The following is a 25,677-nucleotide window of genomic DNA, read 5'->3' on the forward strand; positions in this document are numbered from 1 at the left end:
TCCCATTATGTGTCTAGTATATTTTGCCATCCACTATAGGGAGCAAAAATGAATGACCTTACCTGCTATTCTCTTTATTGCAGGTTTGGGTTTTTCCTTTCATTTCCCTTAGAGACGACTGGAAGGGAGAAATTCAGGAGACAGATTAGAATGCTGATTCCTAGGATCATGGCCTTCCTGCTTTAATTCACTCAGTAAATCAGTGCTTTCTCTTTGAAACAGTGGGCTTCCTTAAAGAAAATAAATGGGCTCATTCCTGTGCAGAGCTAGATAGGGACATAGTGGAGAACCTTTGGACACAGTGGATAGCTGTTAGTTGAAAAGCCAGCAGAAGCATAAAGGGGTGAGTACAGAAAGATGAAGACAGTAAGCAAGTAGATGAAGTTGGCAAATTATGAGCTACAGCGGACACGTTGTGGAACACCAAAGCTGTTTGCGGGGAGCATATAAAACTGTAGTGTTCAAGACACAACTTAGCTTTCTTTGATTTCTCTTGACCTCAGTGCACTCATCCAATCAACTAGGATGGCCAAGACTCATCCAGACCATCTCCCAAATCCTACTCCTCACTTCTTCTAAATGATCCGTGTGTAAATCGCCATCATCTCCTAGCTGGTCTCCTTTCTTCCACTCTGGCCCTGAAGTGGCCCCCAACTGCCACCATCCCCAAACCCTTACACAGGAGCCAGTTTTCTGCCCTTAACTGGATCTTCTCACTTCCCCCTGCATTAAAACCCTTTCCTGCTTATTAATGATAGAATAAAATCTGAATTCTTTACCAATATTTTGATGCTACTATGATTTGTGCCCATATTCCTTTCTTCATTTCACACCCCCTTCCCTTGTCTCTCAAACTCCAGCCACACCTGGCCTTTCTTTTAGTCCTAGAATATAAAAAGCTCATTTCTACCCTGAGTCTTTTCATGGTTTCTTCCCTGAAATATTCTTCATCCTGATTTTCACATCCTCTGAATGTTCTTCCTTCAGCTTCTCTTGCCATGATATCTCAGCTTGATCTATATCTTCTTGTAAAGAACCCCCCTGACCACTTGGTCTTAAGTAGCCCTTTTTTTTTTTCAATCTGGCACATTTCCCAGTTATATTTTTCTGCATAATAACCATCAATAAAATATATCTTCTTCCTGTTTTCTTTTTTGTTTATCACCTGCTTCCCTTCTTCCACCATGTTGTAAATTCCACAATAGCAGGAACCTTGGTTGTCTTAGACGCTGTTCTACCTCTAGGCCTAGAAGAGTACCTAACATATACACAGCGCTCACTGACTATTTATTGAAAGAATGAATAATATACTCTTGCCTGTGGTCTTTACCCCATTAAATTAGGGTTGTCTGTGATCTGCCAGAATTTCCTTTAGTTATCTCTTCTGGGACTTTTTCATTTCTATATAGAGATGCTAGGGGAGGGGGGCTTGTAGAGTATTTCTAGTTTCTAATGTGACCAATTTTGATTGTCTTAATTCATTTCAAGTAGCATTTACTAAACATAGAAAGGCTGAGTGTACAATTCAAATTCATGTACAGTCTGAAAAAGCCCTAACCAAACTGAATAAATATTTAGCTCATGTGCTTGCAAATCATTCTGATGTGTGCTAAATAATTTTCTTATGTTCTTTTTTTTACCTTTGTTAGCTCTTCACCACAGCTTGTCTTAGCTCTATACATCTCTGTGTATTATCTACACATGAAACCTAAAACACTGAGCAGTTTAATTATGTGCACATTTAGCATTATAACTAAGTATTACCCTCTCAAAACATTTTCTTTTATATTTTTCTTGTAGATATTGCAGACAAGTCCACTTTGGATAAGACTGCCTGCTTAGAATTCTTCCTATTATGTTTTCAACACCTGACCTTGGAAGTCTGACAAGCTGCGATTTCATCTCCATTGAGGATATGGTTATAGACTGACATATATATAAGTATCTAGTGTCTCTCCAAATGCACACCAAATATTTATGTGCTACTGCCCACAGTCTCACCAGATATTGCTACAATCAATCCTCTAAAAGGGAGATTTTATATATTCAAGCAAACTTGACACCTAAAAAAATCCAAAATTATATACAGTATAAATAAGGGCACAGTTATCAGTGAATAGTTGTAAACAGAACTCCAGAATTTTTGCCTGAAAACTCCCCTTAGAAGTCATCTACTTTAACTATTTCACTGCCTAGTTTAGGAACCAGAAACCCAAAAAAGAAAAGGTAGATTTGAAATAGATTTGGGAAAGCAGCAGAAGAGTATCTAAAAACCTGGTCACTTGATGTTCATATCCCGAATCTAAGAAGGATTTAGTTGCTCAGCATATAGTACGTATTCAAAAAATACTTATTGAGGTACTGTTAAAGGATTTTGTTGTCTGCTCTAGGTTAAAACAAATCACAGTAAACATCATGTGAAGAAATCTTTCTGTGTTTATAGCACTGCATGATTTTGTGTTTATAGCATGCATTTTAAAAAATATTACTGAGTGAAGCATGCCTGAGTTCTAATCTTCATCTGCCAGTGTCAGGTTTCAAACACGCAGACTGTATGCTTCTCGGATAGGTCCCCGATTTTAACAGTTAACAATTCCCCTTTTAAAGGAATTGATCATAGATATGCTTGAGGTTTAACTGAACTGACCAATGGCCCATCCCATGTAGCATTCAGGGAAATTTTATGCTTGGGTTTAGAGCTGTAGCTACTCTCTGCAGAACCTGGCACAGTTTGCAACTCTGCCTTTTTGAATCATGGTCAATGCCTTTGCTCATAAAGAACCACTCCATTCTGGTTGCTCAATGCCAGATTGTTCTCGCTGCTATTGTCTCTCAGCAGGCCAAAGCTGTGTAGCATCCTTTAACGTGGAAGGGTTTGTCGACGTCGTCAGTTCTTCATATTTGTAAGTATTGCATTTGTGGGGATGAAATATAGCCAAATCCATATCATATCCAGCCTGTCTTTCCCATAACTGTCATTTCTTTGGCTTGAAGTAGGTAATGCTTACTTGCCAGGGAGCAAATCTAGCCTTCTTTCAGAGTGGCGTTTGGAAAGGGATTTACGTTCTCACACTAAACAGACTTCTTGTTCTACGAGTATCAAAAATCAGTGTAGTCACAAGAAAGAAAAAGAGGGGGAAAAGGATGCTGAAAAGTCCAGGAACATTTTGGAGTCTTTCAAAATACAGTGGGATTGAAAGCTCTTAGACACTAGCAAATGTATATGACATTTATTATATTTGAGATCAATTAAAAAATAATACCTGCTTTAGTGCATAAAGATATCACCAATTCAGTTCTGTGAAACATTATGACATTCAGAAACATGTATGGTTTTGTACAACACGTAATTTGAGAACTACCTGCAATGTGATAGAAGGACTGAACAAAATTATAAGAAATACAACCAAAAAGATGTAAATTTAACAGCCTGGAACTAGAGCATTAAGAGGTCTTAAAACTTTCACCCATTATTAATTCCAGATAGTAAATTCTAAGTAAGTAACTGTCACAGAGAAAATCTGTATCTTAAGATAACATTCCAAGAATACTAAATCACAATAAACCCATGAACAGTTGTAGGGACAAAACACACAGTTGACAGCTTTCTGTGTGGGGCTGATGAAGAGTAAAAAAGTAACAAAAAGTCAGCTGACACGGCTTTATGAATCAAACTCTAGCTATCATTGTTTCAAAATATTCCTTTTTGACTTTTAATAATAAAACACTGTTAAGAGGGTATAATTACCTGTTTACTAGGATGCGGTATTATTCATACTTAATGGACTGTTTCATTGGCTTCACACGAAAGCAAAGTATCATAGGTTTATTTGAAGTAAATCCAATTATTTAGTGAAAGAAAATATGAGTTCAGTTTCTGTTATTCTAAAGAAAGAAAATTCTACCATTTTAGTGTCTTTAAACCTAAACTAAGCTAGAATCAAATTATTTTAGGAGTGATCTGTTTGTGATATAGGCAATACTAGGGTACTGTTTTATTGTCCTAGAGTAATGGTTTTTTTGAGATATTTTACTTTTCATTGTACAACATCAAGGTTGTTTTATTCAGGGAAAAAAAAAGTTAAAAACATACAGATGATGTAGGACAATAAGAATGCAAACATTATAAGAACATTAATCATGTAAGTAGTTCAGCAAATATTATCTGTACTGTTGCAGCCCATTTGTCCTTTTTTGTTGTGTCTTATATCACTGTATTATGATAAACTATGGTTTCACATCATTCATCAGCAATTGGATTATAGCTGTATTGCAATTTGCTTAATTGGTATCAAAGCAAAAATTATGCTGTACTGGACAGGTTGTTAACAGAATGTAACAAAGGGAGAAAAATGTCATCTCTAGCAAATATGAACATCACAATATATGCTACCCCTATCAAGGCAAGTGGATTGGTTTTAAATGTCATGATGAATAATTAGGAACTGTGAGCATGATCTGTGATCATTCCGAAAGTATTTTGTTAAAATACTGTACACTTCCAGCTAGAAACTTTGAATTTTTAAATCATGTATTAAAATGAAAAAAATGAAAGAAAAGAGATATTGTGCCATCAAAAGGAGAAAGGTAAGTTTTCCTGCCTTAGGAACAAAAGATAATATATATATATATATATATATATATATATATATATATATATATATATATATATATAAAATGAGGCTCTCAAAATGAATGTACTTACCCCAGGATGGACAAGAGCTTCATTTTTCATCATCAGAATTCACATTTCAATCCCCTTTGAAATGTAATTTGAAAAGCTAGTAACCGATTTAAACATGGCCATATTCTAGTTAGATTCTTAACCTCTTTTTGCATCAAAGAATTGTGAAAAGAATTCTTAAAATTCATTAATTGAACAAAGTTACAGACTTTCAAAGATCTATCTTATTCACACACACACACACACACACACACACACACACACACACCTGTACCTATATCTAACTCACGTTCATCTGAACATAAAGCCTAAAACCAACTGTCTAAAATCTACTTGAAAATGGAAGATCAGACTAGAAAATTATATAATAGACTTTTCATACATAAATATAATTATTTGTAATAAATTTCACCTGCCTAATTATATATTCAAGGCCTTATTTTAAAATCAAATGCATCCCTTCACCATATATTAATAGTCGAGAATGAAGATGTAGCAATTAATGACAACTGAAAATCGACTTGCATTTAAAAAATGGAAATAGTGATTTACAAAATGATATTTCTCATGTAAAACCAATATAATTGTGAGCTATATTATATGCCTCATGACATATGCTTTTACATATAAATTTATATCTGTGTACAAATAGACAAATAGAAGTATGTGGAGGCAAGAGTAAACACCCCTATTCCTTCAATAAGTAATAGTTGAGTATCATTAACACGGTTCTTTGCTATTCCATCTGACAAATTCAAAAAGGGCATCATAGATTCATTGAGCCTTGTAGCCAAAAGGGAATTTTGAAATCTTTTAGTACAAACTCATCATGCAGTTCAAAGTGTCAATCAAAATATATTTAAATACATTATAGATGAATATTTTCATCAAGCAGATCTTATGATAATGTACATACACATTGAGACAGACATTAGTCATTCTCAATCTTGACTACATATTAGAATAACCTGAGAAGTTTCTTTAAAAATACTCATGCCTGGGCTCCCTATCTCCAGAGAGTTTGTTTAATTTGGTGAATTCTGGCCATCAGCGTGTTCTAAAACTCACCAGCAGCATACTTGCGAAACACACACTAATGTGCAGCAACCAGGGTTGAGAACCACTGACCCACGTGAATCATAGAAGCGTCACTGTTAGGAGGAGATATCAAAATGCAAATGCAAAATGTCATAAATGAGCAAAGTCTATTTCCAAGTTAAAACAAATTGTTAATATTGCAAACCAGATTCATACATGTAAATTCATATAAATAGTTCTTTCCGTGTTTATTAAGTGAATCATTATGCATACATATTTTTAAATTTTTAATTAAGGCTATTTTACATTTCTATGACCTTGAAGTTGTTAAAAAGCACTTTACAAACATTAATTGTGCTTCACAATATTCCTATAAGCTACATATTATTATTTCTGTTTTACAAATGGGAAAACATAAGCATGAAGAGGCTAAACTAATTGCCCACAGTCAAGCAACTAATGAATGTTACAGCCGGGAAAATAAGGGGAGGGAGTATTCTAATTCTTAATTTCGTTATGTGATAAAGTTTTCCACAGGGGTCAGAAAGGACAAAATCCTGCAAAAAAAAAATGTTTTAAATTTGGTGCTTTCTTTTTTAGAAGGCACTCTGTCATCTTCTGTGGATAGGGTGACACCCTGAACATGAAACAGCAGAGGACCAAGAACCTCTACTTCATGTATTCAATCAAGAGCCTCCAATCCACGGATGGGACTAAGAACTTCCATTCCAAAAAAGGACTAAAAACATCCATCTGAGGTGAGTACCCCCCACCTCAAAGTGAACGGCCATACAAATATCATACACGCGAAGCGCCAGATTCGTGGTGAAGAAAGAACTCTAAGGATTCAGAGGAACTTTTTGGAAAAGTTTGAAATCAAGCTGGTGTAAAGACATGAAAAAAATTCAAGGCAAAAATATGTACAAATATTTGGGAATATGTAATTCCTTCATTTCTTTTCATCTTGGAATCTACGGAGGAGAGTATAGATGGTAACGTCTGGAAATGTGGTAAGGGCCAAAGGGTGAAAAGGCTTGAATAGCAGTCTGAGAAGTCTGGATATTACCCTACAGGCATAGTGCAAACACACTGGTCATTTTTCAATAGGTTTCAAAGGCAAAGTACTACACAGGAATATTTATCCAAAACATTAGAATTGGTAGAAAATAGTTAAATGGGAGAAACCAGAGCACAGATACTAATTAGGATATAAATTGTTGGCTGACGTGAAAAAAAGACTGGCCGATAACAGAAATTCTGGGAATAGACAGAAGCACGTGGATTAACAAGACCTTTGGGAAAAAAATAAAGCACACACACACACACACACACACACACACAAAACACACACCAAAAACAAAAACAAAACAAAACAAAAATTATTAAAAGACCTGGTAAATAACTGACCATAGAAAGAGGTGGAAAAGAATTTAAAGGTTATAAAAATCTATCAGCATAAGCATACTCTACATGTCATCTAGCTAGGTCTTAGACACATTTTGCGTTGTAGAACTCCCTTTTATATGTGGCAGCCCATCTCATATTTTGATAACTCTAATTACCAGGAAGCTTATTTTATTTGGCAAAAAATTCACTTATAACTTTCACTCGTAACTTTTATCTGTTGCTTCTAGGTTTATGCTTATATCACCCTAGTGTACAAATGCAATTATTTTTTCTCTAAAGGGTCAGACATTTGAAATTTTAGGCCTTCTAGGCCATATGGTCCCTGTCACAATTACTCAACTCTGCTGTTGTAGGGAGAAAGCAGCCATAGACAATACACAACATGAATGAACGTGGCTTTGTTCCAATGAAACTTTGTTTACACAAACAGATGGCAGGTCAGTTTTGGCCCAAGGGCTATAGTTTGCTGACCCCTGCTGTAGCTTATAACTATGCTTAACATATTTTAAGGCACATTTTATCCTTCAAACTTTCTACAAAGTCCCCTTCTCCAGCCTAAATATTAACTATTCCTGATAAGATGGGGTTTTGAATCATACTTCCATGCTTCTCAGCAACGTATCCATGAGTTTTTAGACTGTGGCACTTACAGTTTAATAAATCTCCCTCAAAGTGGTCAGATAAGCAATAGACTGAGGTTACTGACTCTCCTTTTTTGCAGGGGGGGGGGCACTGTAGTATACAAACAAACTCTCTGACTGAATTAACTATTCGTGAACAGCCACATTACTCTGTTGACTCATGCATCAGATTAAGACTCCTTTCTGCACTTTGAGGACATAGGTTGCTCTCAGGCTGCTATCCCTGGTCTCTGTGACTTTTGCTCTTCCTAATTGTGCACTATGGCAACAAGATAGGCAAAGGCTGATGTGTGAAGTTCTAGAAAAGCAGATACAAACACTCAATGCCTAATGGACCAGCTTCCTACCTCCCAAATCTTAGCCCAGGCTAGGCCTTCTCTGATCCAGGTTCTAGGTGATTCCTGGTTCTAATGTTTCCTCATTGTCCTGTGAGCTGGAGAGGAGCTGTGGAGTAACGATCAGTGAGGCCAGAACTCAGATTCAGCCACATGGGGCTGGGTTCAAACTGGCCATAGATAGAGGAGGCATTTGCTGAGAAAAGAGGAGTGCCCTTTACATTCCCTGGAGATGATGAACGTCTTGGATATTTAGCTGAATGATGTCTGCTTTTCCATCTGTAATTTTTGGTCAAGAGGTAGAATTAAAAACTATCAATGATTCTTCATTACACATACTTTTTTTTCAACTTGAGGTTGAATGAAAACCATCTGCAGAGCTGGTGCTGTTACTACAACCAGCCACTCTTCATCAAGTCAAGCTTCGTAATTGTCTTCATAGCTATTTATCACTAGGTGATCTTTCCTCCCTCCTTTCTCCCCACCTTCCTTTCTTCCTTCCCCCCTCCCGCCCTCCCTCTTTATTTATTTGTTTATTTGTTTATATTCTTTCTCTTAGTAGAATGTATGCTCCTAAGAGCAAAGACTTTGATCTAATAGCTGTAATGCTCCAGGAACTGTTTAGTGTAGAGGATCAGGGTCAAAAAAGACCTAGGCTTTACCCTTAAGCATCTAAACTTTGGGGAAACAAGAAAATAATTAATAAAATTACAATATATAGTTATACCTAATGTGCTTGCCCCCATGGTTTTTTGCATGAACTATATAATAACTTCTCTACCTTTTTACTAATAAACTTAAATTTTCATGTCTATTCTAGTTATCTGATGCTATGTCACAGACATCCTAAAACTTGGCTTGAGACGACATGTATTTTGCTCCTGAATCTGTAACTTGGATAAGCTTCTGCGTCTGTTCCTTTTGAGGTCAGCTGGGATTGGCTGGAAGACTGGAATGAAATGAAGGCCTAATCTGTCACAAATCTGGAGACTGAATATGGCTGTTGATTGCAACACTGGCTAGGGCTGTTGGCCAGAACTCCTAAATGTGGCCTGTCCACAGGGTCTCACCTGTCTCCTGACATATGACACAAAGGATGATTTCAAAGAGGAGCATCCCGAGAGAGCTCAATCACAACTGTGGTGCCTTTTCGAACCTAGCCTCCTACTCATGCAGTGCGTATCATGCCATGTTCTATTCATCAGAAGAAAGTACCTAAGACGGCCTCCCCTATTCCAGGAGAGAGGGAATAGCCTCAATTTTTTTATGGGAGGAATATGGACATGTTTTAAAGCTACCATAGTCCTTCTTCTGTGTGCCACAGATTACATATATTTCCTCATTATGAAAAATACCTCATCCCTCCATAAGGCCTTCCAAAGGCTCTACAGCATTGGGCTCACACTTGAAGTCTAAGATTTCATTATCTTTATCAGGTTATGGTGACATGAGACTTCTGGCAGATTCTAGTCAGGCACATGTTGCTAGTCCCAATTTCTGGAAACAGTTCTCAAAAGGTTTTAGTGCTGCCCTCGGGGCTCTTGATTCCACCCTCTGAGTCATCCTTCTTTTTACATGAAATATGGCTGGTGTTTGCAGCTGATTACTTTCCTTAGCTTTCTTACTGCCCATACTAGTTCCAGAACCCAAAAGACTCTTCACGTCGTAATGTCTCTGCCTCTTTCAGTTCAAGTGGATACAATTAAAAAAAAAAAAATCCTTAGACGAAAGCTACCCACCCCTTCAACAAAGTTCTTTAAGATGAAGCCTTCTATACTTCAAGTTCCCTGGGACACTGCTGTGGAGACAGTTCTCTCAAGATTCTTAGAGGGCCTTTTGTCTATTTGAAAGGGTCTATATGGCACCCCCTTAAATCTTTCTGAGGTCCTAACAAAGGGATTTATAGTTACATCCTTGGTTTTATCTTTAGACCATGTTTCTCTGAGAGTGCCCTAGATTTGATCTTTGCCTGGAAGCTGTTATTTAATTATAGCATCTTTTGCAATCTGGAGGGTCTGGGAATAAGAAACCATTTTATTTTTGAACCCAGAAAGGCCAGGCCCCTTTATATTTAACCCTTCCTTCCTTCCTTCCTTCCTTCCTTCCTTCCTTCCTTCCTTCCTTCCTTCCTTCCTTCCTTCCTTCTTTCCCTCCCTTCTTTCCTTCCCTCCTTCCTTCCATCCTTTTCTCTCTCTCTTTATCTCTTTGTTTTTCTTTATCTTTTCTCTCCGCCCTTACATTTTACTATAGAAAAACTAGAAGAAGCTCAATGGCACCTTAAGCACTCTACCTGGAAATCTCTTCAGCTGTATCATTTAATTCCTTGAGCACATTTTCTGTTTTTCATCTTTTGATGGCAGGGACTTCAAAGAAGTTATAGACATCTGTTAAAACCACCATAATATCTAAGTGCAGTAATAAACATGATATTGGGAAAGATTACTGAGCCATGAATCTAAACAGATTCTGACTCCAACTTTGTTATTAACTAGTAATATGACCTTATCCAGATTAAATTGTTTTTTAAAAATATCTTAATAAATGAAAGTCTATGTGATTATTTTCAAAAAAAGTTAGACATCTCTACCAGGCAAATAATTTTAATAAATGGAAAAAATGGAATGAGTTTTAGTCTGACATACTTGTTCATGTTGTAGTTATGATGTCATCTGAATATTCCTATTGTACAAAATATTCCCCAAATAACCAATTATGAGTATACCAGGGGTTAACACCAAACTATCTCTTTAAAAAATCATGATCAAGTGACCATTTACAGCTTTCCAATAACATTCTAGGCTTCCCATGTCCCTCAGTGGATAGAGATAACAGCTCAACATCTTAGTGTAAGCTCCGCAGCACCTAAGATAAAACCTTTCACGTACAGGAAGACTGAAATTATGTAAGTTAGCTAAAACTTCAATTACCATTTCCCCATCAGTCCTGACCCTCAATTCTATTCCAGGGAGGTGAAATTATATCATTTTAGCATTAGAAAGAAATATTATGATCACCTAGCCCAATGAACTGCCAATATCAATGACCCATAAACTGGGAAATAGGACAAAATGAAATCATAAAGACCTTGTGGAAGCAAAGAGGACTTCCAGGCATTAGCCATTAGGCAATGGAAAATTGTTGGAGAATTTCAAGCATAGAAGTATTGAGGATAGGGGTGCCTGGGTGGTTCAGTCAGTTAAGCAACTGATTTTGGCTCAGGTCATGATCTCACAGTTTGTAGGTTTGATCCCTGCATGGGGCTCTCTGCTGTCATCGTGGAGCCTGCTTGGGATTCTCTCTGCCCTTCCCACAGTTGTGCTCTCACTTTCAAAATAAAAATAAATAAGACTTACAAAAATAAAAAAGAAGTAGGGGTGCCTGGGTGGCTCAGTTGGTTGAGCATCAAGCTCTTGATCTCTCTCTGCTCAGGTCATGATCTCATTGTTTGTGGGTTCGAGTCCTGTGTTGGGCTCTGCATTGACAGTGCACAGCCTACTTGGGATTCTCTCTCCCTCTCTCTCTGGCCTTCCCCTGCTCTCACATTTTCTCTCTCTCTCTCTCTCTCTCTCTCAACATACATAAATAAACATTTTTAAAAATTTAAAAAAAGAAGTATTGAGGATAAAATGAGCTGGTGACTATATTATCATTGAATGATAGGAATGTCAAAGTGTTATACTTATTAAATATTCAATAGGTTGAAAGTATACTTAAAGGTCAGTTTTAGGGGTGCCTGTGGGGCTCAGTTGGTTAAGTGTTCGACATCTGCTCAGGTGACGATCTCACGATTTGTGAGTTTGAGCCCTGCGTCAGGCTCTGTACTAACAGCTCGGAGCCTGAAGCCTGCTACAGATTCTGTGTCTCCCTCCCTCTCTGCCCTTCCCCCACTCATTCTCTCTCTCTCTCTCTCTCTCTCTCTCTCTCAAAAAAAAAAAAACAAACATTTAAAAAAGATCAGCTTTATATAATTTAAAATACTGCCAAAGACAAGTATATTGTAATAGTACTAACATAGTTTTGTTTTTTTTTTTTAAAGGGTACGAAACTGCATTTTGGTGAAAAACCTTAAGGATTCTTCATGCCATGTATGGTCTCAACTGCACCAAAATATAAAATACCTTAGAAAAACTCTCACAATCTCTGAAAAGATGGAGTATTTGCTAAAATACATACTAAATATAACCTGATAATTGCTCTCAGTTAATCGAGTGGTTGACCAGTGCTACCAAAGCTATCAGATGTAATGTATACAAGCTATTACAAGGACTAAGAAACTAAAGAATAGAGGATCGTCCTATAGTCAATCAGGGTCTTTGAGAGGAAATAAAATGAATTCTCAATTTATGTTAACAGGTTATAGTTTGGAATAGGATCTATTGCTTACTATTAATAATGTTAACAAACACCAGAAAAGAGAGGTAAGAGTGATTATTTTACCTTTAAAATAAGTAAAAATTATTTTTTTTCCTAGAGTAAAATAAGGTGCATGCAGGAACACGACAAAAATGGCATTCCCCCCCAAAAAAAAGATATGGAAATTAGAATCAGAAAATAAAAAGATTTGCATGACTCTAAGGAAAAAGTTTCATAAACAAGTCAGTCCAAACTTAATTTCTGAAGGACTGTTTTCTATCCATTTATTGATATGGTGTAATTTTGACTGAAGAGATATTGGAACACAATGAGCCATTATTTGAACCCTATAAACCACTAATTCTGGTTTTCTCCCTAATATCCAAGCATTAAAATATTGAAAAAAGAAGGGATTAAGGAATAACGTATGAAACTAGATACTATATTAAGAAGTGGCAAAATCATGCCATAGGCAGCCACAATGTGTGTGTGTATAGTAATATTTTCTGTGTTAATAATTTTAACATGATATGTCAATTTCATGGTTCATTTACAAATTCCAGTTGCTACAATATCACCCAATTGAGGTTTCTTCTGATTGAATTTAAGAAAAAATATAAAATAAAATAACATAAGAAACCTAGTGTAATTTGGTATTACTAACAATAGAACACACATATATTAAGTATCTTATTACAATAATTAGTGCTATAGCCAAAAATAAACTTAATGGAAAAATTATGTATTAATTTATTAAGTCCATATATTTTCATTATATTGTTAATTCAAAAATTGTTGAGCCTTCAATGGAATATCCAGACATGCACAATAATAATTAAATTCAGTTATTTTATGTATTTGTTCACTGTCACTTATCTTTCGTATCTATGCTAGCTTCTACTAATTTAAAAATTACAGTTTTATATACTTTTATGTTTTGTCATAATGACGGTATATCCTTGGCACAGTAGTAGGAGATAACATTATATTTAACAGTATCTTCATTTGATTTACACACACACTCACACACACATACACACACACACACAGTATGTGGACCTCCATTCTCTAGGCAGGACATTTTAATCTCTCCAGTCTGGATCCTTCTTTGCAGCTCCAGACTTTTCTTGCTTGACATCTCCACTTGAATGTCTCACAATATATTTTAAACTTAACATACCCAAAATAAAACTCTTGATTTACCTCCCAAATTTATTCCTGTACTCCTCATTTATATTTCAGTATAAAGTACCTCTAATCATTTTGTTATCAATGTCATCTGGAGGTCAACCTCAACACACCCAATCCATCATCTGTAGGAATTATACGTTCAACAATGTTTTAAAGCCCTTCTATTTCCGCTACCATTACCTTAATCCAATCCATGACCATATTGTAAAATGTATGTTTTAAATTCTAGTTCAGTAAATGTTGGTAAGTATAATTCACATAACACAGATTCACTGGGGTCCTCAATATTTAAAACCAAAACACTTGAATGGTTACAGTAGACTATAAGCTCAACGAAGGTAGAAATCATCTGTTTTTCTCACCAGTGTATACTAGCACTTAGCATAGAGTCTAGCAGAAGATATTTGTTGAATAAATATATGCATGATTGATGAAATGGTTTCAGTGGAAATTGGGGTGAGTACCAGATTGCTAGGAGTTAAAGAGTCATCAACCTAGGTAAAAAACTTCTTCCAAAGGTTTCACAGCAAATGAAATGAGATAACCAGAAAAGGTGCTTAGGAAGGAGGCACAGCCAAGAGATTGCTTCAAGATATAGGATTTGGCTCTGTTTAATTTGCACATCCTCATAGCTGTGTGTACAAGAATGTGTTCTAGATTAATTCTTTTTGGTTCATGTGCCATGATGAGTATATACTGTGCTTGGGATTCTCTGATATCCTTTTCCAGATGTCTCCCCTTCCACACTTCTGGTATAAAGTCATAGCATATGGATTAAAGCATTTTGTAAATCTGATTGCCTTTGGGAGGTTTTCAAAGCACACAGTGTGCTTTGGCTCTCTGTGTATCATGGCTACAAGTTGAAATATCAACCATCATTTTGATATATAGTCATAAATGAAAGAAATGTCCTTCCTCCAGTTTGCAATGGGGAAGCAATAGCAATTACTGATATCACAATCCTGGAAAACACCAAGGAGGAATGGAACACAGTATGAGACACAAATGCTGCCATGGGAGCATGTGCAAAGCTAGGAAGGAAGCAATCTGGGTGAGTGATTTCATGGGGTGTAGTGTCATTCACTCCCTAGAATAAACCTGTACTTTTAAACATGTGCTTTTCACTAGGGTATTTCTATCTGAATCTCTCTCTTTCTCTCTCTTTTTTTAAAGTCTGAGTTTGAACTGCCAGCTCCTATATTTTTATGTGACTTTGCAACTGCCTTAATTCCCTTTGAGTTCAGTTCTTCTTGGCCATTCAGAATACATGTGGCTCTCCCTCTCTGATTATTCCCATTTACCAACTTCGAATTAGAAGTGGTTCTTCTAGAATGAGAGAAGAAAGAAAACAAGGTGAAAATTAAATCCATGGTGTAAGTTTCATAAGCACACTAAGTGTAAAATAAATGATGGATGTAAAAAATGGCTATGTGGAAATTATGTTAACAGGGTAAGGATAGCAATTTTCAGCCTAACAGAATATGTGACCTTATCAACAGGATAATTGAAGTAACATAATTATATTGATTATAACTGATGTTGTGGGCCAAATAATGGCCCTCAAAAAGATGTGTTCATGTCCTGATCCCTGGAACCTGTGAATATTAGCTTATTTGACCAAAAAAGAGTAAATGTTACTTTCTATGTCAAAAGGAATGAAAAAATGAAAGGGTGCTTGTACTGGATTATCCTAGTGGGCTGTAAATGCACTCACATGTTATCTTATAAGAGGGAGTTTTGAGACAGAAAGACATGGGAGACAAGAGGAAAGAAAAAACAGCATGATTACAGAGGCAGAGATTGGAGTGATGTGACCACAAGCCAAGGAATGCCTGTAGCCACCAGAAGCTGGCAAGGCAGGGGACAAATTCTCTCCTACTGGTTCACATGGGAGCCCTGCCCTGCCAACACTTTGACTTCAGACTTATGACCTCCAGAACTGTGAGAAAAAAACATTTGTGTTGTTTTGAGCCTCCCAGTTTGCAGTCATTTGGTATTCTAGCGCCAAGAAACTAATATACAGGACGAATATTAGAGTCACATTACTTTTGCTTTCTTCTTCAGGCTCAATGTATATATGTATGTATGTATGCATGTATATATGTGTAAATATATGTATGTGTTTATGTATATAATATTATATATACAAATATGAAATGATATATATAATATACATATATATAATATACATATATATACATATACATATATATATATGTGTATATACTATATATTTGATAGGCCTCTTGATAGCCTAATAGGAAATTAAATTGAAAAAATCCCAAACCCGAATCATATGGCACTTATGGGTCAGGGCTGAGCATGAAACATGTGCTACATCTCTCTCCTATAGACACACACATTTATAGTAGGAGTGAGATGCTTCAATTGGCAACAAGCGAGCTTTTCTAATGCTGAGGGAACTGTTGATTACACTCATATAGACGTTAAAACCCTTTTCACAAAATAAATATCCCTTTGCAGCAGAAGGCACCAGCATTCTATGAATGTGTAAGTGGAATGTGATCACAGTCATTGTACTGTAAACATCTGTCTGCATTTCCCAGGATCTTGCCATGATTCCTCCATTTCACCTAATTTGTCACTACCCATCTGTTTGAAGATAGATTGATCACTGGTGGTGGGATTATTGGGTAAGTAGTTCTTATGTTTATTATCATGTGCATAACAATACCTTAAAATTATATTTAATGTGAATTAATTTTTAGGTGACAGTGGGTGTCCCGGAGGCCCTATTTGTTTACAAGCAGTGGGAACCACAGCAGAGCAAAGATGCAATCATATAATCAGTTAAATATAAACATCCAGAAATGAGATTTCAGACTTGATCCTCAGCCTTTTTAGCCCCTCAGCCTCAATTCGATCTGTTGAAGAAACCTTCTGAAATTTGGAAGTACGTGTTTCAAATTTCTCAAACTTTACATGTAACATTAACATTTTTTTTTAAATTTGGTTACTGTGTTAATACTTCAGATTATTTTAATTCTAATATGAAATTTTATTTAATGACCAAATTAGCTCTAATGAGACTAAACTTCCTATACTATTGTATAACTTGCTTTCATAATCTGCTTAAATTCTTTAAGAATCTCTGTGTGTCCTTTGATCCTATAGCCTTAACTGACTGTATGTCTTCATGGACATAATTAAAAATTTATCTAAAATAAATTAATTTTTAATAATATCTATTTTGATATGTCAATATGACAACATTTGAAGCTAAGATTCTCTATGCCCCTGTACCACATATTTTATTTATGTAGAGATATGATTAAAACAGACACATATTAAACCTGAAATCAAAACTATACACACACACACACACATACACACAAATTTGAGCATTATATAACAAATGATTATACTCAGCTATCGATTTGCCTCAGGTTGCAATATCTTTATGCAACCAGCATTAAATCCTGCACTCCTAAATAGTCCTCAGAATGTCAAGTGACAGAAATATTTTTCATAGCTAATTATAAAGTAAAAAGAGATGGTTACGAGCAAACATAGAACACATATTTAAAACACAGTAGAACTAAGTAATAGGTGCTATTTTTAGCAAGTCACAACAATTTATAATCATGTCTTAATTTCCATTATGTACTCTTTATTACTATCAATATCAAAATGACATTTTCCATGAAAATGCTATGATTAAATTCTATGATTTGAGTGCTTTTCTCCCTATCTCCCCATCCCATAGCCTCATATATCCAATGAGGGTTTGATCTGATGGCTATTATTCTGATATTCCCATAATCAGAATAAACCTCCCACAGCTATCCTATCCCAAATCTTCTCATTAGCCCAGTCAAGTACACCTGTCCTCTCCCCCACTCCCCATGAGTGTTTTTATTTCTGGGTGTGAAACTGAGCTAATTATAATAAAAGGACATTCTTGCTGAAAAAGTGATGTTAGGTCTCCCAGAAATAATAAGGCAAAATCTATGTATTTTTCCCTAGGGCACAAGCTGCTGACATACACTCTTCTTCCTGTGAACACCTGGTCGGAATCTTCATGAACTTTTTCTCACTAGGGATTAAGACATGAAGGAGAAAGGATCAGATGTTTGGGAACAGATGGCTGTCCCTAGACTAAATTGTTCTCAGCCATTCAATTATGAAGACTACCAATTAATCCCTTTCTAGGAAAAGAAGAGTGTATCTTGAAAAGAGAGAAAGACAAGATTTTTGTATGAATGATGCCAGTTCCCAGAGAGGATCAGTTAGGTGTAGCACCACATGTTGACACTCAGATTATGAGAGGATGTTGGGACAAAGAGGTCCTTTTGTGTGTGTGTGTTGTGTGTGTGTGTGTGTGTATGTGTTGTGTTGTTTTGTTTCTATCTGAAGGTCACAAGCAGCTTGTGAAAGGAAAAGAAGAGATGCATTTTGGGGGAATCTCCCATGGATTCTTGAGGAAGAGACAAACCCTGAAGAATTAGTCCTCTAGAGAGCCCTGGGCATTGTTGCTTAAGGAACCTCTGCAATGTCAGGTTATGTGAGGAAAGAGTTCCAGAAGGAGGTATCACCAATAGCAAGAGCACTCAGGAGGCAGGATGTCTAGATTTACATCCCAGTTCCCACCATAATTTTCTGGATGACCAGGAAGAAGCCATTATACCACTTGTTGCTTTAGTAACCTCAGTAGTAAATTTGAGGCTAACAGTAATAATGTCCGAATTTACCTTCCACGTGTATTGTAAAGATTTGTTAAGTTTTTTTTTTTTTTTCAACGTTTTTTATTTATTTTTGGGACAGAGAGAGGCAGAGCATGAACAGGGGAGGGGCAGAGAGAGAGGGAGACACAGAATCGGAAACAGGCTCCAGGCTCCGAGCCATCAGCCCAGAGCCTGACGCGGGGCTCGAACTCAAGGATTTGTTAAGTTTTTATGTGTCAAATATTCAGTACTGTGTCTGACACATAGGAAGCACTCAATAATTGTGAAATAATAATTTTATTTTTATTCTATTTTTGTTTAAAATTTATTCATTTACTTTGTGAGAGAGAGAGAGAGCGCAAGCCCATGCACTAACGGGGAGGGGCAGAGAAGAGAGAGAGAGAGAGAGAGAGAGAGAGAGAGAGAGAGAGAGAATTACAAACAGCCTCTGTGGTGTTAGTGGGCCCCTGACGCAGAGCTCCATCTCAGGAACTGTGAGACCATGACCTGAACCAAAATCAAGAGTTGGATGCTTAACCAATCGAGCCACCCAGGTGCCCCTTTATAATTTTATTTAAGCCAGAAAAAGATGCTGAGAAATACTACAGGTTCTGTGATTTGACTAGGGCTACCCTTGGTCTCACATGGAATTATTATTCTGTTGGGAGATGGAGACAGTTTCAATTCTACTCTGTTCCCTCAATTGTTGGCATGAGCTCTGACGTTAGACAAAATTTTTTGTCTGTGCTTATTTATCTGGGGCCATTTTGAGAGTCAGTTGCCTCTTCTGTTAATAAGGTGTGTTACGTAAGTGCCAAACTCGTAGTAGGGATTCATTACAGCTGATTTTCCTGTGACCTTCCTCTGAGCTTTGTACTTACACTGAAAAAGAAAAAGTAACACAAGTGACAGAAAGTACAATAGAATCTTAGAAACAGAAAAAGTGTTTGTGCTTGGACCAATCTGCATGCTAACTAGCTACAACTTCTCCTTAGACTCTGAGTAAATTGTGGCTCCTGGGGGAGCAGCCTAGGCTACTTAAGGTTAATCACTGGTGCTTAGAGTTAATTGTTATCAATCCCTTTGTCAAAGGCTGCTCAGTTGGAGGCTTCCATACATAATAATCAGTTCCGACAATAGCTCCAGGCCTAAAATGAGTTCTTTTTACATTCTTCCCCATGATCAATTATCAAAATATACCAAAGGGTAAAAATGGACCTGAAATCATTACATTTGTCATCTAGTTATTTGCAAACTTGAGAGCACATCAGAATCACTTGAAGGCTCTGTTGGATCAGATTGCTGGGCCTCTGCCTCAAAGTTTCTGATTCCTCAGGTCCGGGATGGGGCCTGCGAGCATATTTTTCTCTCAAGTTTCCAGGTGCTACTGATGCAGCTGGTACTAGAAAAGGAAAAAAAGTTTTACTCCATGTGGCATTCCTAAAGAAGACAGGCTGATGAGCCAATCTCTTCTGAGGGATCTAACTTAACTACAAATTGACAATTCCCTTTGTCCTTGCTAAGCCTTTGCTGGGTCCCCTACCTTTGTACCCACATAGCCCAGTGTCTCATCTATGACCTTTTTAGTTGTCTCCCCTTTTCTGTGACCTATGAGGATGCTTCTTTGTGCATCAAAGAATATGCAGACTAGGAGGCCAAAATCATCTCTAAAGCAGAGACAGCCCTCCAGTAGCTCTCTTCCCCCCCTGGACTGCTCAATGTCAGAATGTTGTGTAGGGGTGGAAAATTTTCCCTTCCTCCCTCCTAGATTCCTTGGCTTACCTAATAATTAAATTGACATAAAATAGAGAAACAGGAGAAAAACGAATCTAATGGTGCAAATACGGGAACCCCACAAAGGCATGACACTCAAAGGGAGTTTGGGGCTTATATACCATCCTGAGCTGTGAAGAATGGGGTGGGGGACTGGAGTTTCAAAGAGGAGGATGACAATCACAGAAAGGTTTGAATAGCAAATGTTTGGGAAACAAATGTTTGTTATACCAAGTAGATAAGTTTCCTGGGTATAAAACATTTTCTTTGGTAATAGCTCTCTTCCTGGTACAGGGCTCCTATTCTTTTAGGTAGTTAAGGGACAGGTTAAGAACTTTTCCTGAGTTTTCAGCTTAAAATAATCTACATGCCAAAGTGGAACATTGGGGTGGAATTTTCTGATCCCCTTCATTTTTCTGAGCCCTCTGTCTTCACCTGAACCTCAAACCTTGGTGTCCACACATATTCATCCATCCCCTCTGGTCCTGTAGCTTTTAAGTGGGATGCAATTGTTCAGAGAGTAGAGGGTGATCAAGATGGCCTTAACATTTCCTTCAGTTTGACTACACTTTAAACAGGTTTCTCCCTGACTCTAGCTAGGCCCCTAACCTCCCTTTTCTTAAAGCATTTGCTTTAGAAATGTGCAATTATAAATTCTTTTTCTTCCCTTCTGAGATGTCAATCTTATAAAACCCTAGAATATTGTTCTCAAGATCCTGGGAGCCATCCCTTTGAGATGTTATAATCAAGAAAGAGAGTGTCTTTATCTCTCAGTCAATGTGGGAAGGAAGAAGCCAATTAGCAAACACAGATGGTCTAATCACCTTGACCAGGCTCCCTCCTAAAATCCTGCAGGTACTTTTCCATTAGCTTACCTCAGCCTTAAAAAACTCTCCTACCTTTTGTTTCAGCAGAGTTGAATTCAATCTGTCTTCCCTATTGCAATAGTCTTGAATAACTTTTTTTCCTTTAGTTAATTCCATCTGGTGCAATTTTCCTTTGGCAGAAGACTCTCCCTCTCAGATTTGCATGAGCATGTCCCTTTGCTGACATGTTGAATGAAAGTGTACCCTGCTCCCAACCCTCACCCACCTTCCTGTCCACTTGTTCCTAGAGTTGGGCCTGCAATGCTCGTATTTCCACTCCAACTACGGAACAAGGCAAGGTGACAGGTTCGATGGCACATGGTGACACTCGAGCCAGAACACTGGTCACCTAATGACCAAAAGGAAATCAAGGCATTCCCCATAAATATTATATGCTTTCCTGGCATCAGTGCTAAACTCTGGTAACACAAAGACAAATAATGTGTGGCCCTTGCCCCAACTGTCAAACATGTTTTCTTGAGCAGCAGAGATGAATATCAGACCCACATACCATATCCAGGCAAATTGGCTGTCTGCTGGAGGGAGATAACGCCTCAGATTTCCCTGATAAACAGAACCCAGGGGACACCCCGAGGAACTGGTTCAGTGCCATTTATCAAGATGGGGAGAGTGACTGAAGATTAAGAAAAATCAGACTTCAGTGGCAGCCAGTCATTGATTCTACGTAGAACCTTTTACTTACTCCTTAATATTAAGGTGACCTTTTTACTTTATCAGCCAATCATGATCCTTTTCAGTGATAAGCATCCTAGCAAACTCACTGGGACAATATGTATACCTATGACCATCTTAGGAAAAGTAGGGTGTTAAAGTAACTCTATCTAAGACCAATCATGAAAACATTTGCCGTAACTGAAGATCAGAAGATTCTCCTTTCACCAGTGCACCTAATACCCATACATATGTATATGCATGCATGTGCACACACACAGCCATGAAGAATATAAAATCAGGTCTCATTTCGGTATCAAGTTGATACCAGCAGAGCACCCCTATCCATGCACCTCAGAGAAATTCACAGCTACAATTCCTTAACAGACAAAATCTCTTCTTGACCTTCTTCCTTATGCCCCCACCCCTACATGCCTCCTCTTCAATAACAGCCCGCTGACCTATGCTCTTTTACTGCTGGAGGAGAAGTGCGACAGCATTAGGAGAGGTAGTCCGGTCCCCGGCAAAAATATATAAAAGAATAAAAAGAAAAATCTAAAAAAATGGACGTCTCATATTGCCAGGTTTAATTTCCGGCTAGCTTATCTTGAGCATTATCTAAATGGATTCTCCTTTTCTGAACCTGAACCACGTTACAAAAATCTCTCTTCTGTTTCCTCAGCCTAGAAAGACCCTAACCTGGACAAGGGGAAAGTATTAACCACCACCCACTCTTTCCACTTTGGTCTGGAATTCCCCTGGATTCTCCAAAGAGGTCAAAGCAATACTGGTTCAAACTCAAAATATTCTCCCAGGGTATGAACAAATGCAGATTCATTAGTTCTGTACTCACTCTGGCTGAGTTGTAAATGCAAGTAAATAAAAAGCAATAGAATATTGCTCTGCCTATACAAAGCCATAGCTAACCTCCACTGATCTGAAAGCTTGAAATAACAATTGCACTATGCTATTCCCAACACCAAGATGTGTTTGGCGTATAGAAAGTGCTTGATAAATTTAGTTGACTGGATTGATGAAGGTTCCTATTCTTTCCTGCCCTGTGTACACTCTTGATATCTCTTCTATCAGGCCTGGATGGTCAAGTCCATGCATTTTTCCTCTTTGATCAGAATCTCTGTTATAGACTCCATCTAAGATACCACTATCCACATATCTATCTTCTCTCCTAGACCTGTTAGATTTTGGAGGTCAGAGACAATGGTTACTCTGTAACCCTGACACCAAGAACATTCCTGTCACGTGGGCGTTTAATCAATGTTCACACACAAAACTGATGTGAATCCATGTTACCCCTCCCCCCAAAAATAAATAAAATACAAACTAAAAATATAATATAATATAATATAATATAATATAATATAATATAATATAATATAATATAAAAATAGAATTTACTGGGCATCTGGGTGGCTCAGTCGGGTAAGTGTCCAACTTCAGCTCACGTCATGGTCTCACGGTTCATGAGTTCGAGCCCAGCTTCGGGTTCTGTGCTGGCGGTGGGCTCTGTGCTGACAGCTCAGAGCCTGGAACCTGCTTCAGCTTCTGTGTCTCCCTCTCTCTCTGCCCCTCCCCCGCTCACACTCTGTCTCTCTCTCACTCAAAAATAAATAATCATTAAAAAAAATAAAAAAAAATCGAATTTATAAACATAAATTAAAATAAAATTTTAAATATACATTATTTTATCTAAATGAAAACATTAATATTAAATACAAATGTGTGCATAAGAAAGTCGTAAGTTTTAAAAGTGTCATCTATTTTCAAGCAAGTACTCACTACAAAGAGGAGAATCCTCAAGAAAACAAATTCTAGGATTTGAATGAATTCTAAAATTGGCTATAGTAATAAAGAACAATAAGTATAGGATCAAGGCAAAGGTAAGCCGTAATTTAACAGGGAAAATTCGTGGGAGAATGTCTTGTATTGAGAGTTGTTACAATTAGGTAGACCCAGGCTCAAATTGTGTCTCCAACATGTGTTAGCTGTCTATAGAGACACTTTAGTTGAATTCGCTGAGCATCAGTGTCTTTGGCCATACCACGGAGTTAATACCATCTGCCCTGATAGGTTGTTGTGAACATTAAGTACGATAAGGACTCAGTAGCATCTCACATTTACATAGATACCAAACAGACTTCAGATTCCATCCATATATCTGATTCTGAAATTAGGACACATATGAAGACGATGGCATCTTTGTTGAAAAAAGGTAAACAATAAGGAGTGATCAATAAATAAATATGATGTTAACCAGCTGAGGCAGAAAATTACTATTTCTGAAAGAAATAGTTTTATCCCCAAACTAGATTCCAAATAATTGACTTCTAATCATAATTCAGAATGCATCTATTTTTAAAACAAAGCATGTATCATTCTTCCCCTTATTTTTCTCTCTTAGAAAATAATGCTACTTGATATCTACAAATGAACACCCTAAGTTTTAAATTTACCAACATATTATAGCTCATAATAAAAGAACGATGTTTTAATTTAAAGTTTTACATCATTAAAAACAACTTAACATGAGATTCTCCTCAATAAGAAAAGCAGATCTGGAGCCTAGACATCTGGACATCTTACTTTGTTAATTCGGAACGAGCTCTTACAAAGCCTTGCCCTTTTCCCCTCCCCTGCATCATCTGCGGCTCCTTTTCTGCCTCCCTTGCCTTTCTGCTGTGCGTACCCGCTCTAAAGAGGTGATCGTTCGATGCAACATCTCATCAAGAAAAGGCTGGAAACGTATCACAGATAATTATCTTTCTCTTTTAGAGATGAATTCTCATCCTTCTTCTAGGTCACATGTAAATACGACATTTGAGATTTTTATAAATAGAAGCAATGATTTTGAAACAATGCAAAAATAAAGCATGAGAAGAAGCTGGTGGTGAGAAACCAAAAGGGAATTATTATTGTGATTATTTAGTAAACTGAATTTAGACTGGGAGTGACAGTCAAGACACGTCCATTACCATATTTTCCATTAGCTCCCTGCCATCCTAAGCAATATCACACTGCTATTCCATTGCTAATTTTAGCTTGCATAATATAAATTATTTCTTATGTTCAATTTACTTATTTGATACGACAATTTAAAAGAAATGTATACCTCTGAACTTTGTGTGAAAAATGGTATCCAATACACTGAGTCCTGGAGAGAGCAGGGTCTGTTTCAATCCTGACCATCACCTTGGTGGTGGTCGTAGTAGCTGTTGCTCTTCCAGTTTTGCATTTTGCTTCTTGTGTAAATCAGTGCTGTTAAAAGAAAAAAAAAGGAAGAGAAAAAAATGAGAAATAAAAAAACGTGTTCATGTATTCTGTATGCTGCACATTTTTTAAAACCAGTGCAAATTAGGGTTCCCGTTAAGAAAAAAAAAAAGTTTTTTGAAAAATGCTAACATTACACAATATATAAAATATCAGCTATAACTGATGTGATTATCTGTTGATAGGTAATGGTAGTACTCTGGAGAATATTTTAATTTAGAATGTAATGGGAAGAAATGTCCACTTTCTAGATAGGTATTGAATTCCAAAATGAAGAATTGTTAAGATATTAATTTGAATGTTCTATAAAGAATTGGGGGGGGGGGTGGTGCCTGGGTGGCTCAGTCAGTGAAGCGTCTGATTTTGGCCCAGGTCATGATCTCATTGCTCGGCTCGTGAGTTCGAGCCCTGTGTCAGGCTCTGTGCTGACAGCTCAGAACCTGGAGCCTGCTTTGGATTCTGTGTCTCCCTCTCTCTCTGCCCCTCCCTAGCTTACGCTCACACTCTCTCTCTCTCTCTCTGTCAAAAATAAGTAAACTTAAAAAAAAAAAAGAATTTGGGTAATGATTGTATTTATTAGAAACATAGTTTTGGCAAAAGGATTTCACCATTTTTAATACATGAACTGGAGAATAGGTCAGCAACCTTGAATATAATCAAACTTCCTTGGTAAATAAGTAGACTTTTAGGAGAGGGGGAAATTTTTGCAGGATCAAATCTATTTATCCTGTGAAATTATAAATATGA

At 37.1% G+C, this 25,677-nt stretch overlaps 1 protein-coding gene across 1 annotated transcript in view; it reads right to left on the bottom strand.

Annotated features, from left to right (window-relative positions):
- Positions 1–24,786: 24,786 nt before the first annotated feature.
- LOC147581089 (uncharacterized) overlaps positions 24,787–25,677 on the bottom strand; it is a 45,025-nt gene continuing 44,134 nt past the window's right edge. The window contains exon 4 of the mRNA XM_086708403.1: positions 24,787–24,918. Coding sequence (XP_086564529.1) covers positions 24,836–24,918 — 83 coding nt within the window. The 3' untranslated portion in view covers positions 24,787–24,835. The remainder of the gene's footprint in view (positions 24,919–25,677) is intronic.

This window comes from Puma concolor, chromosome B2 (genome assembly GCF_028749965.1).
Source record: "Puma concolor isolate L17-30 chromosome B2, mPumCon1.1.hap2, whole genome shotgun sequence".
Classification (NCBI taxonomy): Eukaryota; Metazoa; Chordata; class Mammalia; order Carnivora; family Felidae; genus Puma; species Puma concolor.